The sequence below is a fragment of the Pogoniulus pusillus genome, chromosome 11 (assembly GCF_015220805.1).
Source record: "Pogoniulus pusillus isolate bPogPus1 chromosome 11, bPogPus1.pri, whole genome shotgun sequence".
NCBI lineage: Eukaryota > Metazoa > Chordata > Aves > Piciformes > Lybiidae > Pogoniulus > Pogoniulus pusillus.
The window spans coordinates 6,877,316-6,891,155 of NC_087274.1; the positions used below are offsets into that span (position 1 = coordinate 6,877,316).

Genomic DNA, 13,840 nt, shown 5'->3' on the forward strand with positions numbered 1-13,840 from the left:
CATGTCAGCGCCTTGGGCAAGGACAAAGCACCCCAAAAGCCACAGCATCCCTTACTGCTGCTGCTGGATGGCTTCTGTGCAGAGCTATGCACCTTTCCCAGGGAGAAGACAACCTCCTCCTATCCTGTGCCACCACTCTCCAGCCGAGACGATCCTCCAGTGCTGGCACCCCCTGCGCTGCCCACCAGCCTCCAACCCCCCCGCAGCCAAACGCCGCCTCCTCGGTGCGCCCAGCTGATGGTTATCAGAGGTGAAACCGCTCAGAGAGCGGATCCCAGAGAGCGAAGCTCCGAGCCCAGGGCGCCAGCTTCGCCTCCTCCCCCCCGAGAAGGGCTGCCTGCCCGCGTTACGCTGCCTGTCTCGCACATCTGCTTGCTGGGGCATCAGCCTCATCCTCTCGCTGCTCCTCTAAGGCACCATCCACGCACACATGTGAGATTACATAAAGGGTACAGAGCAAACAGCAGGCAACTGCTTTCCGCAGCCGGCTCTGCGGGGGTTTCGCAATCAGCTGCTCAAACCCCTCCCTCCATACAGGGACACCGCAGCTCGGCGGCTCCAGGCACGGCACTGGGTACCAACATGCTCATCGGATGAGGCCCTGATCTGCACAGGCATGGAGAGCAAGGGACGAGCTTTGCAGAGGAGGCATCCGGGGAAAAGAACCACAGAATGGACTCTGGAGCAGCTCTGCTGTGAGCACAGGCTGAAAGAGTTGGGGCTGTGCAGGCTGGAGAAGAGGAGGCTCCCAGGTGACCTTCTTGTGGCCTTACAGGATCTGAAGGGGGCCTACAAAAAAACTGGGGAGGGACTGTTCAGTGTCTTAGGAGTGACAGGACTGGGTGGGATGGAGCAAAGCTGGAGGTGGGGAGACTCAGGCTGGACGTGAGGAGGAAGCTGTTGAGCATGAGAGTGGTGAGAGCCTGGAATGGGTTGCCCAGGGAGGTGGTTGAGGCCCCATGGCTGGAGGTGTTTAGGGCCAGGCTGGATGAGGCTGTGTGCAGCCTGCTCTAGGGTAGGGTGTCCCTGGCCATGGCAGGGGGGTTGGAACTGACTGATCCTTGTGGTCCCTTCCAACTCTGACTGATTCTATGAAAATGCTTTAGGTTGGAAGGGACCTTTAAAGGTCATCTGGTCCAACCCCCCTGCCACGAGCAGAGACATCTCCAATTAGATGAGGTTGCTCAGAACCTTGTCCAACCTGACCTGGAATGTTTCCAGGGATGGAGCTACCTGGGCCAGCATTCAACCACCCTCACTGTGAACAGTTTCTTCTTTTTATGCAGTCCCAATCTCCTCCTCTTAGCTTCAAACCATCACCAATTGTCCTGTCTCAACAGGCCCCACTAACAGGTCTGCCCCCATCTTTCTTCTAGTATCTTATAGCTTGGTATCAGCACACTCAGATACAACCCTGACCTGGGCAGGCACAGGGACCAGCTTTCCAGCAGTCAATACTTCCACTGAACACAGTCCAGAGCTGAAGCTCAAGATTTCATTCTGCACATTTGCAGCAGCTGCTTATAGATTTGCAGAGCCATTTTCAGGGAACCACACTTTGTGCTGGAGCCTGCAGCTCAGCCAGGGTGGGAGGGATGCTGCCTGCCAGCCACTGTGGCTGAGCCAGCCCACCCTGGCCACAATCACAGCAAGAAGTCAGAAATTTTCATCCTCCTTTTGCTGCCTCTTTCATAGCTACTCACAGACCACAAAGTCTGAAGAAGCTGGTGGCTCTTGCAGCACCATGCCTGGAGAGAAGAGGGTCCAGCCCCTTGCCAGAGTGAGGTGTGCCAAAGCCCCACCAACACCCAAAGACTCTCCAGACACTCAGGGATACAGCCCCCCAGTAAGAGTGGCTAATGTCACCAGCACTGAGTTCACAGCTGGTGGAGAAAGCAGAGGCAAGAGCACGACAAGGGATGAGCTTTCTGGTAAGGTCTTGAGACACAAGCAGACAACTGCCAAGTTACACAGGCACTCAGGCTGGGGATCCCCCAGTCCCAACCTGTCCAGGACAAAGAGGATATGTGCATGCTGCCTGTGTCAGACATTCACTATCAGAGAACCACAAAATTATTTCAGTTGGAAAAGACCTCTAAGGTCATCAAATCCAACCACTGACCCAACATCACCATGGTCACTAAACCACATCCCAGAGAGCCACGTCTAGACTTTTTCAACACCTCCAGGGACAGTGACTCCATCCTCCAATCAAGCATTTCCCCTCCCTGCACCTGCTGGGTTTGGGCACTCAGCCTAACTCAGTTTAAGGCACAACAAACCTGGAGTCACCTGCAGCCACCAAACTTTTACATAACTCTTCCCTATTTGACTTTTACATAAGCTCTTGTAACCTGGTTTGTGCAACCTCCTTGTCAGAGCTTCCTGACCTATGCCTAAAATTATTTCTCCTGATGGGAATATCAAAATGAGGTTTCAATTACAAAACTTCATACCCACCCCACCAGGTTATTTGGCACGGTGGTATTTAATACTTAACAACCTTCCCAGAGGAGCAGGTGGAGGTGTGGACAGCAGAAGACACAGGAGCTGAGCCCAGCCTCCATAGCCTGCTTTCATAGGGTTGGGAGAAGCAGGGGAGCTCCCTCAGCCCATCTGGAGTTACTGGTGTGGCTGCTGGCCAGCCCAGCCACGCAAAGGCCCTTTCCCCAGGGCAGTCACAGCTCTTCACCACAACCAGTCAGCTTCACAGGGTGTTAGGGAGTTGGAAGGGACCCAAAGAGATCATTGAGTCCAACTCCCCTGTCAGAGCAGGACCACACAATCTAGCTCAGGGCACACAGGAATGCATCCAGATGGTCCTTAGTCTCCAGAGAAGGAGACTCCACAGCCTCTCTGAGGAGCCTGTGCCAGTGCTCTGGGACCCTTGCAGTAAAGGTCCCCTTGTACTGAAGTGGAACCTCCTGTGCTGCAGCTTCCATCCATTGCTCCTGTCCTATCCCAGGCAGCAGTGAGCAGAGCCTGACCCCCCACTCCTGACCCCCAGCCCTCAGATATTTATAAGCATTCATTAAATCCCCTCTCAGTCTTCTCTTCTCCAGACTAAACAGCCCCAAGTCCCTCAGCCTCTCCTCATCAGGCAGCGCTCCAGTCCCCTCATCATCCTCACAGCCCTCTGTTGCACTCTCTTAAGCAGATCCCTGTCCCTCTGAAGTTGGGGAGCCCAAAACTGAAGGCAGTACTCAAGCTGGGGTCTCAGCAGGGCAGAGCGGAGGCTTCAGCTTCGCTCTTTAGGATGAATTACAGTCAGCTTCACCTCAGCCCAACACAGAAATCCAATTGTTCACAGCACTAACATGATTTGATAAATAGTTGGGAACCAACATAACTTCATTGTTGAGCTGCTGATTCAATCAAGGTCCTAAACTCATCGTGACCTTGATTTCATAGCTTGATCACAAGCAGCGCCTAATGAAATTACAGCAGTTTCGCTTCCTCAGCCCTTGTTTAATCTTAATATTGTTTTCATTCTTCTTCATAAAGATGTGCAGCAAATGGAATTGGTTTATTCTCCTGGTTTTCAACGCAGGTTAAAAAACCCCCTCAGTGACTACCTAAGGAAGATGAGGCATTTGAGGCAGTTAGCTGGCCCAGCTTCCATTCCTCGCCTGTAACAAAAGCTCGGGGCTGATTCACAAGGAATAAAAAGCCTGGCTTTGTTGTGACATTCAGCAGCAACAACCCACAACCACAGCATCTCCCTTGACCATGACAGACAAAGCTTTGGAGGTGGGAAAAAAAAAAAAAAAAAGAATAAAATCATTCCTGCAGCCTCACAGCTCTTGGGAGCTGCTTTTAAGCTATGTGAGTTGTCTTCACTGCAAGCCACTAAGGTGTTTTAAATCCTCACCCGTTTTAATCCTGCGATGTCCATCCTCGCCTATTAAACTCCATAAAACCAGCACAAGAGACAGTGGCCAGATGATGTGGGACTTGCAAGCGAACCTGGATCAGCTCTCTCCATGCTGATGCAGCTCAGGAGAAGCCTCCTGCAAGTGCTCATGAGCACTGCCCCACTGCCGCCTTCTCCTGGAGAGCAGCCAGGAAGAAAGGGACCTGGGGGTGCTGGTAGAGAGTAGCTGAAGATGAGACAGCAGTGAGCACAGGAGGGCCAAGGGCATCCTGGCCTGGATCAGGAACAGTGTGACCAGTAGGACAAGAGAGGTTATTCTGCCTCTGTACTCAGCACTGCTCAGGCCACACCTAAGAGTCCTGTGTCCAGTTTTGGGCTCCTCAATTCAAGAGAGATGTTGAGATACTGGAAGGTGTCCAGAGAAGGGCAAAGAAGCTGGTGAGGGGCCTGGAGCACAGCCCTGTGAGAAGGGGCTAAGGGAGCTGGGGGTGTGCAGCCTGCAGAAGAGGAGGCTCAGGGCAGAGCTCATTGCTGTCTACAACTACCTGAAGGGAGGCTGTAGCCAGGTGGGGTTGGTCTCTCCTCCCAGGCACCCAGCAACAGAACAAGGGGACACAGTCTCAAGTTGTGCCAGGGGAAGTCTCGTCTGGATGTGAGGAGGAAGTTGTTGCCAGGGAGTGATTTGCATTGGAATGGGCTGCCCAGGGAGGTGGAAGAGTCACTGTCCCTGGAGGTGTTCAAGAGAAGACTGGATGAGGCACCTAGTGCCATGGTCTGGTTGATTGGCTAGGGCTGGATTGGATTGGATGAGCTTGGAGGTCTCTTCCAACCTGTCTGATTCTATGATTCTCCTCAGCAGATCCCAGCTTCCATGGTCCCAAAGCTACTTCTCAGGTGCCACAAGACACTTGTGCAGTGCTGGCTGAACATCGCCATTTATTCTGCTTTACAAGGGGGAAATCTCCTTATGTGAGAGTCACAGGTGACATGTTTGGGTGGTTCCACTCAGCTTTCTGATCAATCCAGCACACATGCTGGTACCCTAGGCCAGGTGAGGGCTGTCCTCTTCCACACCGCAAACCAGAGCCTGAGCAGACTCAAATCTCCTCTCACCTCCACAGGCAAAGATGATGCTACAGAAGCAGAGTCCCAGAGCTCCCCAAAAGGAGGGCAGCACTTCCTCTCCCACCATGCCCTTCTCACCCATCAGTCTTGCTTTCAGGTGATGACAACATGACCTCTCCACAAGGAGAGAACAGGCAAGACAGGAGCAGTTCTGCTTCCCATAGCATTAAATATGAAGAGAAATGATGACAGAGCACCAGACTTTGGGTGCTGACTGCTACAGTAGCTTAAGTGGATGAGTCTTCAAGAGAAGAGTAAGATGTTACTGCTTTATTGCAGAGGTGACTGATGCAGCTACCAGGATGTTTCCATCGACAGCAGCTCATCCCATTAAGTAATCTGCAGCAGTCCATTAGAGGAGCTCCATCCAGCTGTTGTCTGGTCTGCCTGCAGTCCCCAGGTACCAGCCTGATGAAGTCTTCAGCTTCCCGCAAGCACCACGAGGTACCTTCAATAGCCTCCTTGGAGGCTGCTGGAGGCTTTACAAGCTGGCCACAGGGGTGGCCCTGGCCCAGCTCAAACTGAATCATCAGCTCCCCAGGGTGAACTCTGTGCTGCTCCCAGCCAGCTGAGAAAGACTTCTGTGGAGCAAAGCCCCCACAGTGCATCAGCAGCAGCTCTGCAGATGCTCCTGGTGCATTAAGCCTGGTTTGACTTTGCCCCCTCCTTGGGTTGGTACTGACACCTTTGTAGCTGTACACTGGACTGACCATTGCAGCAATCCCCAAGCTCTCCAATGTCTGAGTAAAGGGATGATGAGCATCAATGATGGCCCAAAGCAGCCTCATTTTTTTTTCCTGTAGAAGGGAAACACCAGCACTGCAGCCAGCAGAGAATAGAGGGGAAAGTGCCCTTTTGGCTGAACTCAGCACTTTAGTTTTGTATTTTGATCTGGGAGGGTGGAAATGAGAAGCAGTAGTTGAGGAGTCTCATAGCTCTTTAAGCCCAAAAGCCATCAGAAGGCTTTTTCAGAGATAAGCACTTCCTAAATACTTACTGCTGAAAGATTAAGAGAATGAAAGGCTTGATCCTGTCTCCCTGCCCAGAGCAGCCGTGCTAACAGGACTATCCCATCCCTGCCACATCACAGCAGGAGGATCAACCCATCGCTCCTCTCCCAGCTATATAAAGCCCACTGCCACGATGCATTTCTCCCCCCACCCCCTCCAACTCCCAGTGTGGGATGGAGATCCTTGCACAGCAGTAGCCTGGGGGGATTCATCAGGAGAGGACAGGCTCTGGCAGCAGTTTCGTTCTGTTGTCCCTATCAGCAGCTTTTGCAGGTGGGGAATAACCAAGGTCTGATCTCCAGCTGTCCCACGCTGAGGCTTGTTGCCTAACAGAGCTTTTCTTGCTCAGCAGGAATCTCAGAGCGAGGGTTTGTGGAGACACTGCTGCTCAGAAGTGGTTTAAGCTGCTCAACTCCCAAGAACGTGCCAGCTCCCACCTGGGCAGGCAGGACAGATGGGTCTGGTGGGCACCAGCACCTCTCAGAAACACTCCAGACAGCTGTGCCCCCTGCGAACGGCTCAGTAACCTGCTCCAGCTCGACAGGAGGAGCTGCACACCGATGACTATGGGTGATTGTCTTTTTTTGCCTCCTTCAGGGCTTATTCTGATTCACACCACAAAGGGAATGACTGATTCCCCAAATTTTAGTGCAGTTACGAATGTCACTTCCCCAGCACAACCTGCACAGTCGCTCTCTGCCAATTGCTTTAAATGCCACCCTGCACACAGCCCTGGCGAGGGAAGTGCCACCAGCGTTTAGATCCCACTTCAGCAGACACTGAGCATTTTGACACGTTACCAGCCCGTGGCACCCAGGAACAGATCCTGGTCCCAACACAAAGCATATCTTCATGCATCAGAGACAAGGTGTGGTCATTTCTGGCTTCGGGGGTCAGAGGTGCTACTCGTGCTGCAATCACCAGCCTCAGCCCAAGCAGCCAGTTTGCCATGTTCAGCTGTGCTCTGGGCACAGGCTTCAGAAGACAGGATCAAAGAATCGTTTTGGTGATCTTAGAGGTCTTTTCCAACCAAGTCCAACCATCAACCTAACACCACCATGGCCATTAAACCATGTCTCAGAGTGCCATGTCTATGTGGCTTATGAACGTCTCCAGGGGCAGAGACTCCTCCACCTCCCTGGGCAGCCTGTCCCAGAGTGCCATGTCTATGTGGCTTATGAACATCTCCAGGGGCAGGGACTCCTCCACCTCCTTGTCCCAGAGTGCCATGTCTACGTGGCTTATGAACATCTCCAGGGGCAGGGACTCCTCCACCTCCTTGTCCCAGAGTGCCATGTCTACGTGGCTTATGAACATCTCCAGGGGCAGGGACTCCTCCACCTCCTTGTCCCAGAGTGCCATGTCTACGTGGCTTATGAACATCTCCAGGGGCAGAGACTCCTCCACCTCCCTGGGCAGCCTGTCCCAGAGTGCTATGTCTATGTGGCTTATGAACATCTCCAGGGGCAGGGACTCCTCCACCTCCCTGTCCCAGAGTGCTATGTCTACGTGGCTTATGAACATCTCCAGGGGCAGAGACTCCTCCACCTCCCTGGGCAGCCTGTTCCAATACCTGACCACTCTTTCCATAAAAAAGTTTTTTCCCAATATCCAACCTCAATCTCCTCTGGCACAATTTCAGGCCCTTTCTTCTCATTCCATCACTTGATACTGAGGAGAAGAGACCACTCTCACCTTACTACAAAGACATGAATGTATCAGCAACCTGCCTGCTGCAGCCCCTCAGCACAACCCCAGCTCAGCCAGCACCAGACAGGGACATGCTCTGGATGCTCTTCTGAATGATCCCAGCCCCAATTCCCTCCTTGTCGAGAACCCCAACGCCCCAACCTCTGAAACATACCCACCCCATAGCAAAACCACCCAGACAGGTGCTGTGAGGGACCCCAGCCCCGTGCAGCCCCCAGCAGCAAACGGTGCGTGGTCGGTGTGGGAGCCCACACCACGATCACACCGCGCTGATTCACCGCAGCCGCCTCCAGCGGGCTGGGGGAAGGGGCACCCCAGCAACAGGCACAGCAGATATTTCAGTGAAACACCATCCAGAGGAAGGTGGATCTGGCACAACAGAAATTAAATGATCTTTTGGGGGTTCATTCATGAAGCAACAAAGAGAAAGCAGCAAGGAGCAGCGGATGGAGCAGGGTCAGTCACCGCCGCACTGCCTGGCGCAACATCTATCAAGCTCACAGCCTCCCCGCTCTGTGCTGTCCTCCCCCGAGGTGGCCAGGAGACCAGGCTGATCCCATCACTGGCTGCCACCCCCTCCCTATCCACACCTCCCACACCCCACCACGCTCCCCTAATGCTGTTTGCCTACTCCTCTGCAAAAGCAGCAAGCCCTTATCTCAGCGCCTGCAAAAGCCAGGCCACCTCTAGCGTGTGGCACCAGGCACTCGCACGTTGGCACAAGGGAGAGAAGCTCATCCCCTCCCCGTGATGCTGCCATGGGGCTCATCCCTTCAAAGCAATAGCAGCATAAGAGTGAGGGGCTCACGTGCCCACCTCCCCAACACCAATACAAGGGCAAGAAGCTCCTGTCTCTTCCCCATGCCCAGGGTCCTACCTGCAGCTCCTTGTCCGAGTATTTCTGGGGGTTTTTGCTGCCTTGGCTCTTCTTCCGAAGTTTCTTCAGCTCTGCCTGGCACTTGTCAAGTGAGTCCCCTTTGCTCCTTTGCTCTGTCTGGTATTTTTTCAGTGCAGCCTGGATGTGACAGGAAAAAGATCTGATCAGCCAAAGCTGAAGTTCGGCCTTGGCTTCTGCATCCAAGGGTGGGCAGAAGCAAGCAGAACCCCCCCCAGCCTTTGTCAGAAGCAGTTCCCCACAGCCAGAGAGCAAACAGGGCCTGCAACAGTCTGACACTGGGGAAAATGCTGTGTGTGGAGGTGTGGGTGATGGCCATGACCTCTCTGTAACTGGGCACACGACCAGCATCTGGGCACAACCGTCCCTGAACAGAGAGGCAGGCAGCAGGAATGGGAGACACAGGGATGCCCACACCAACATTTGTGCTGCTGAGCTGCAGGAGTCTGTAACTCACACTCAGGTATCGGGAGTCCAGCTCCACCTTCTGCTCCAGCTGCGTCAGGAGCTCGTTGTGGAAGGACTTGAGCTGCAGGCAGAAAGAGAAAACATTGATGCTTGGTGAGGGCTGGCAAAGCCTGCCCAGGGAGCACAGTCAGGCAGGGCAGAGGGTCTGTACAGAGAGAGCAGAAGATGACAGCAGCATGGGACAGATGGATGCTCAGAGGGGGGCCCAGCAAGGCAGTGAAGCAGGTGACCAAGCAAATCAAACCCTTTGAGGCTCAGCAAATGGACTTCAGAGGGACTGGTGGCACCCAGACAAGACATGGAAAGCTGTTTTGTTCAACTGCAACACTGGCAGAGCCCATGCCAGGGTACTCACCATCTCTTCCAGCTGGTTCTGGATCTGCCTGTGGACTTCTGCCATCTGGAAGAGCACATCGCCTGTGAAGACAAGACATGGAAAGAGGGTTTGAGGTGCCAAGCTTGGGGAACACCCCAGGGCTGTGGCAGCAGCAAAGAGTTCTGCAGTCAAACTCATGGGTGCCCTGGAGCACCTCGGGTGCCCATCTTCAGGGAGCTGTAGATGAGCAGATGAACATCTGAGACCCTTGGGCAATCACATATATTTTGTGCAGCATGAAGAGAAATGAAGGACATGTAGCAGTAGGACCTCAGTACCCAGGAGTAGCCCTGCCCATGACCCATCATGCCATCAGTTACCCCAGGAGCAGTACAGCTCTGTTCATGCCAACCCTTAGCCTTGTCTGTGGGGATGTGACAAAGGAGCCAAGGATGCGGAGACCTTTCTTGATTCCTCATCTTGACTTGACTATCTAGACATGAAGAGGAGCAGGTGGAGACAAGAGATGCTGCATTAGTGAGATTGAAATTTAAACGGCTCAGCTCCAGCCAGGAGCTTCACCTGATGCTCTCCCAGTTGCACAAACACAGAGTACCCTCGTTCCTCTGCCTCAGCAGCAGAAAGACACAGCCCCAGGACTCAATCCAGGACATGGAGCTGGCAAATAGAGCCAAGTCCCAGGCTGATCTTTGCCTCCAAACCACTGGACCTGTTCAGGCTCAGCAGCTGAGCCATGCACAAGCAGCCCTGCCCTGGGTGAACTGGGCAACAAGGGCAGAGCCATGGCACACAGCCACAGGTCAGCCCCATGAATGACTGCTCACAGCTGAGGGATCCCAGCTCTGCTTTGCCTCTTCCTTTAATTTTCCTTTTCAGATGCAGCAGGCACCAGGTCACACACCCAGTGTGCTCTTCCTGGGAGGAAGGGCAGTGTCCTGCCACAGCAAAATGCCTCACACTGCTGGAGCCAGACGCACACGTGGGAGCTGGAGCCGGCGCTACCGCTGGACTAAATGCAGCATCTCCAGGTCAGAGCCGGCTCTCAGGAACAGCCAAGCTTGATCAGCTGTTTGCAAAGGCTGAGCTTGGAAATTCTCAATCCCAGACTAGCAGGTCACAGCTTCCCAGGAGGCTTCCAAGCCACACGGAGCTGTTGGCAAACTGAAAGCCAGATCTCATGTTCCTGCAGTCTCAGGACTCTGTCCTGGCAGTCCCACAGCCACGATTCTCCCTGACATCCACAGAGCCTGTCCAAAGGGAAGCAGCATCCCACATCCCATCCTCAAAAGAGCAGAGCAGAGCCCGGGATAATTCAAAGTGCCAAACCTACCCATGAAAGCTTATGGTGGGATTTTAAATGAGAACAGCAACCCCAGGGATGGGAAATGCCATGGGAAAGGGACACCAGCCCCAGAGCCCGAGGGGAGAGATGGTGCACCACTCTTGAGGCTGCTTAAGGTGGAGGTGGCAGCTCCTGGCAGCAATGAGCTGGGGAACCCACTGGGCATTTGGGGTGAGCAGCCACAGCCCTCCTGGTGGCACCTCCCTTGGCATGAATAGGTCCCCAGCAGCCAAGACATGCAGTGCCCATTTTTGCTTCCTGCTGCCCACTCCTGTCCTGCCAAACATTGAGAGTTTGGTGTACTTAGTGCAGAAAAATGCAAGTCCTTGGTGGGTGACAAGGGCATCCTGGGCATCCAGCACAACTCCAGCCTCTGTTCATGGAGTCAAACCTCGGACACAACGAGCCTGGAAGGAGCCAAACAAGTGTCTTACCAGTGCAAAGGAACCATTGTGCTGGGACAGCATGAAACCAGGTGGCAGGCACATGCTGGGCCAGCCCCAGTCCACTCCTCAGTCAGCTCATCCCAAGCGCACAGGCCATGTGCCAGCCCAGCCGATCGGGAACAGCCTGGCCCAGCGTTTCTTTGCTCTTGTGGCTGAAGCAATTTGCACTTTGCACCATACACTGTGTCTCAAAACCTTCTGCAAACATTAAAATGTGATCCCTTTTCGTCCTTGGCAGGCACCAGTCCCCTCCACCGAGGGTCGATGCGATAACAGAACCAGCTGCGCTCTCAGCAGGTGCTGAGCCAGTGCCAACTGGTCCAGGGAGACCTAACTGCAGCCTTCCAGTACTTAAAGGGCTGATGAGAAAGATGGGAACAGACTTCTTAGCAGGACCTGTTGTGACAGGCAAGATTTTAAACTAAAAGAGGGAGATTAAGACTAGAGAGGAGATTTTCCCACACACACTGAGCGTGGGCCCTGATAGCCCAGAGAGGTGGCAGATGCTCCATCCCTGGAAACATCCAAGTTCAGGTTGGACAGAGCTGAGCAACCTGATGCAAGTGAAGACATGCTGATTGGGCTAGATGACCTTTAAGGCTCCCTTCCAATCCAAACCAGTCTATCATGGTACCTGTGGACACTGCATTCGTGTGCCCCCAAGCTCAGCTCCTTGAGAGATCAGCAATGCACAAAAGCATCCCATAAAGGAGGTGACCAAGCCAGCAGCCGCGGCTCTGCTCCTTCACATGCCGAGGTCTCCACGGCCACCAAACCAGCTCTAACTTTTACATGCACTTCACAAGGTGCTGAGCAGAGCAAAGCAGTCCCCAGCACTCACAACCAGCTGCAGCAGTAGCAGCGAAGAGCTTCACGCATGGACGGGGAGGTTCGGGCAAGAGGTCACCACCAGAGCGCCAGGAAATTGCTCTCCGGTTGGGCTGCGACAGCTCAATCATGGGAAGTGCACAAATTCCCACTGCAAGGAGGCAATGACGTAAGGCTGTGGCTGGGCTGAGATTGCTTTTTCAAGGCAAGGGCAGCTTGCTGCTTATTTGCAAAGCTTGCACCACCCCCTCTCTGCCTTTCGCTTCCCATTTGGCCAGAGTGGAAACCCCAGCTGAGAAAGCTGGTGCAGGGCTGGCCCAGGGCATTCTGGCTGCTGCTGCTGCTGAGCTCTCAAGCCACCTAGAGAGCAGGAATTGGAAATGAGACAGATCCCTGCCATTCCAGCACCGAGAATCAGTATCAAAATCACTGTCAAAAAGGACCTGATCTGCTGGGCCAAGCTGAAAGGGGCTGGGCTCTGCTGGAGGCTCTGGAGCACCAATTTCCATCATAGGTTCCACTTTCTGGCAAGGCACTGGGACAATGGTGCAGCCACCATACTCCTCACACAGGGAATTAAGCTGTTGCCAGCAGCTGGGGAGGTGTGTGTGGTGTCTCTCCACAGATATACATCTTTGTGTAGATGTTCTCCTCCACTCCACACCCCCCCCCGCCCTGTGGCTCTTATCGCAGTGAGAGCAGAGGGAGTTTCAGCCCCACATCAAAGCAAGCAGCAGTGAAGAGCCTTTCCCACCAGCACAATGTCCCTTGATGAAAGCTGCTGCGCCCCAGCCTGGGCAAAGGGACACTACTGTCCCATTCCATGCCCTTGTCATGGTCGTTTTGCTGTGACTTTGTGGGCATGGCCAGACCAGTGCCAAGAGCAGCTCAAGGTGAGCACCACGCTTACGGCAGCTGGCATGGCACAGGAAGATTGCTGGATGCCTTCCCAGCACTGGGCTGGGAAGAGGCACAAGAGCTTCTTCTGGAGCTGAGACAGCCCAACTAGCTCTGAAAGAATCAGCTCCAGGCTTCCCACGGCTGCTGCCATCAGGGAGAGCCCCCGTGGGGGCAGCAGCAGGGTTTGAACCAAATCCCCTGAACAGGAGCTGTGTTGTGAACTCACATTGCACCTCTGACACCCCCACACCACTGCAAAGCAGCTGCAGACCTTGCTAGCCATGAACAGGCATCTCGCTGGGACACCACTCAGACCAGCCCTGTGTGGCAGCAGGGGAGACACTAAGCTGTGACAGATACCACAGGAGATGGAAAACCTGAACATTTCAAGCCCTGGCTCTGAAGAAGATCTGTGGCATTAGGCTGACAGCAGATACCATGAGGTCTTAGAGCTCAGTGGCAGGGCTAGGACCATGGCACACAGCCTGGCATCAGCATGGCCACCCATGCCACAGGCATTTTGCATCACCTACCAGTGGTACTTGTAAGTTAAAGATGGTAATTATGGCTGGGCAGGAGGGCACAGAACAAGGCGACATTGCAGGTCACAGTGTAAACTGCACAGGCTGTGAGCACCACACCAACTGAGCTGCCAAAATGCACATTCTGGAGGTCAAGGAACCCAAGGTGAAATGCCTCACCTCAGCCCAGAGGCAAAACTAAGGCCAGAGGAGGGCAAAGCAAGGGTTTCACCTGCCCATGCCAGGCTCGCACACACCTTCCCGCAGGCTGCGAAGCACAAACAGACGAGGAGGAGCTGCTATTTACGTCGGTGTGACTCACAGTATCGTTCTGGGAGAACTACAGGAGCTATTGTGGGCCCTTCCTTACCACACCCAGCCAGG

General features: G+C 54.0%; 1 protein-coding gene across 8 annotated transcripts in view; it reads right to left on the reverse strand.

The window, feature by feature from the left end:
- BAIAP2 (BAR/IMD domain containing adaptor protein 2) overlaps window positions 1–13,840 on the reverse strand; it is a 55,925-nt gene that overhangs the window by 18,481 nt on the left and 23,604 nt on the right. For all 8 annotated transcript variants that reach the window (XM_064150732.1, XM_064150731.1, XM_064150727.1 and 5 more), the window contains exons 4-6: window positions 9,438–9,499; window positions 9,072–9,143; window positions 8,597–8,734 (exon numbers count right to left, since the gene is read on the reverse strand). In XM_064150732.1, coding sequence (XP_064006802.1) covers window positions 8,597–8,734; window positions 9,072–9,143; window positions 9,438–9,499 — 272 coding nt within the window. The remainder of the gene's footprint in view (window positions 1–8,596; window positions 8,735–9,071; window positions 9,144–9,437; window positions 9,500–13,840) is intronic.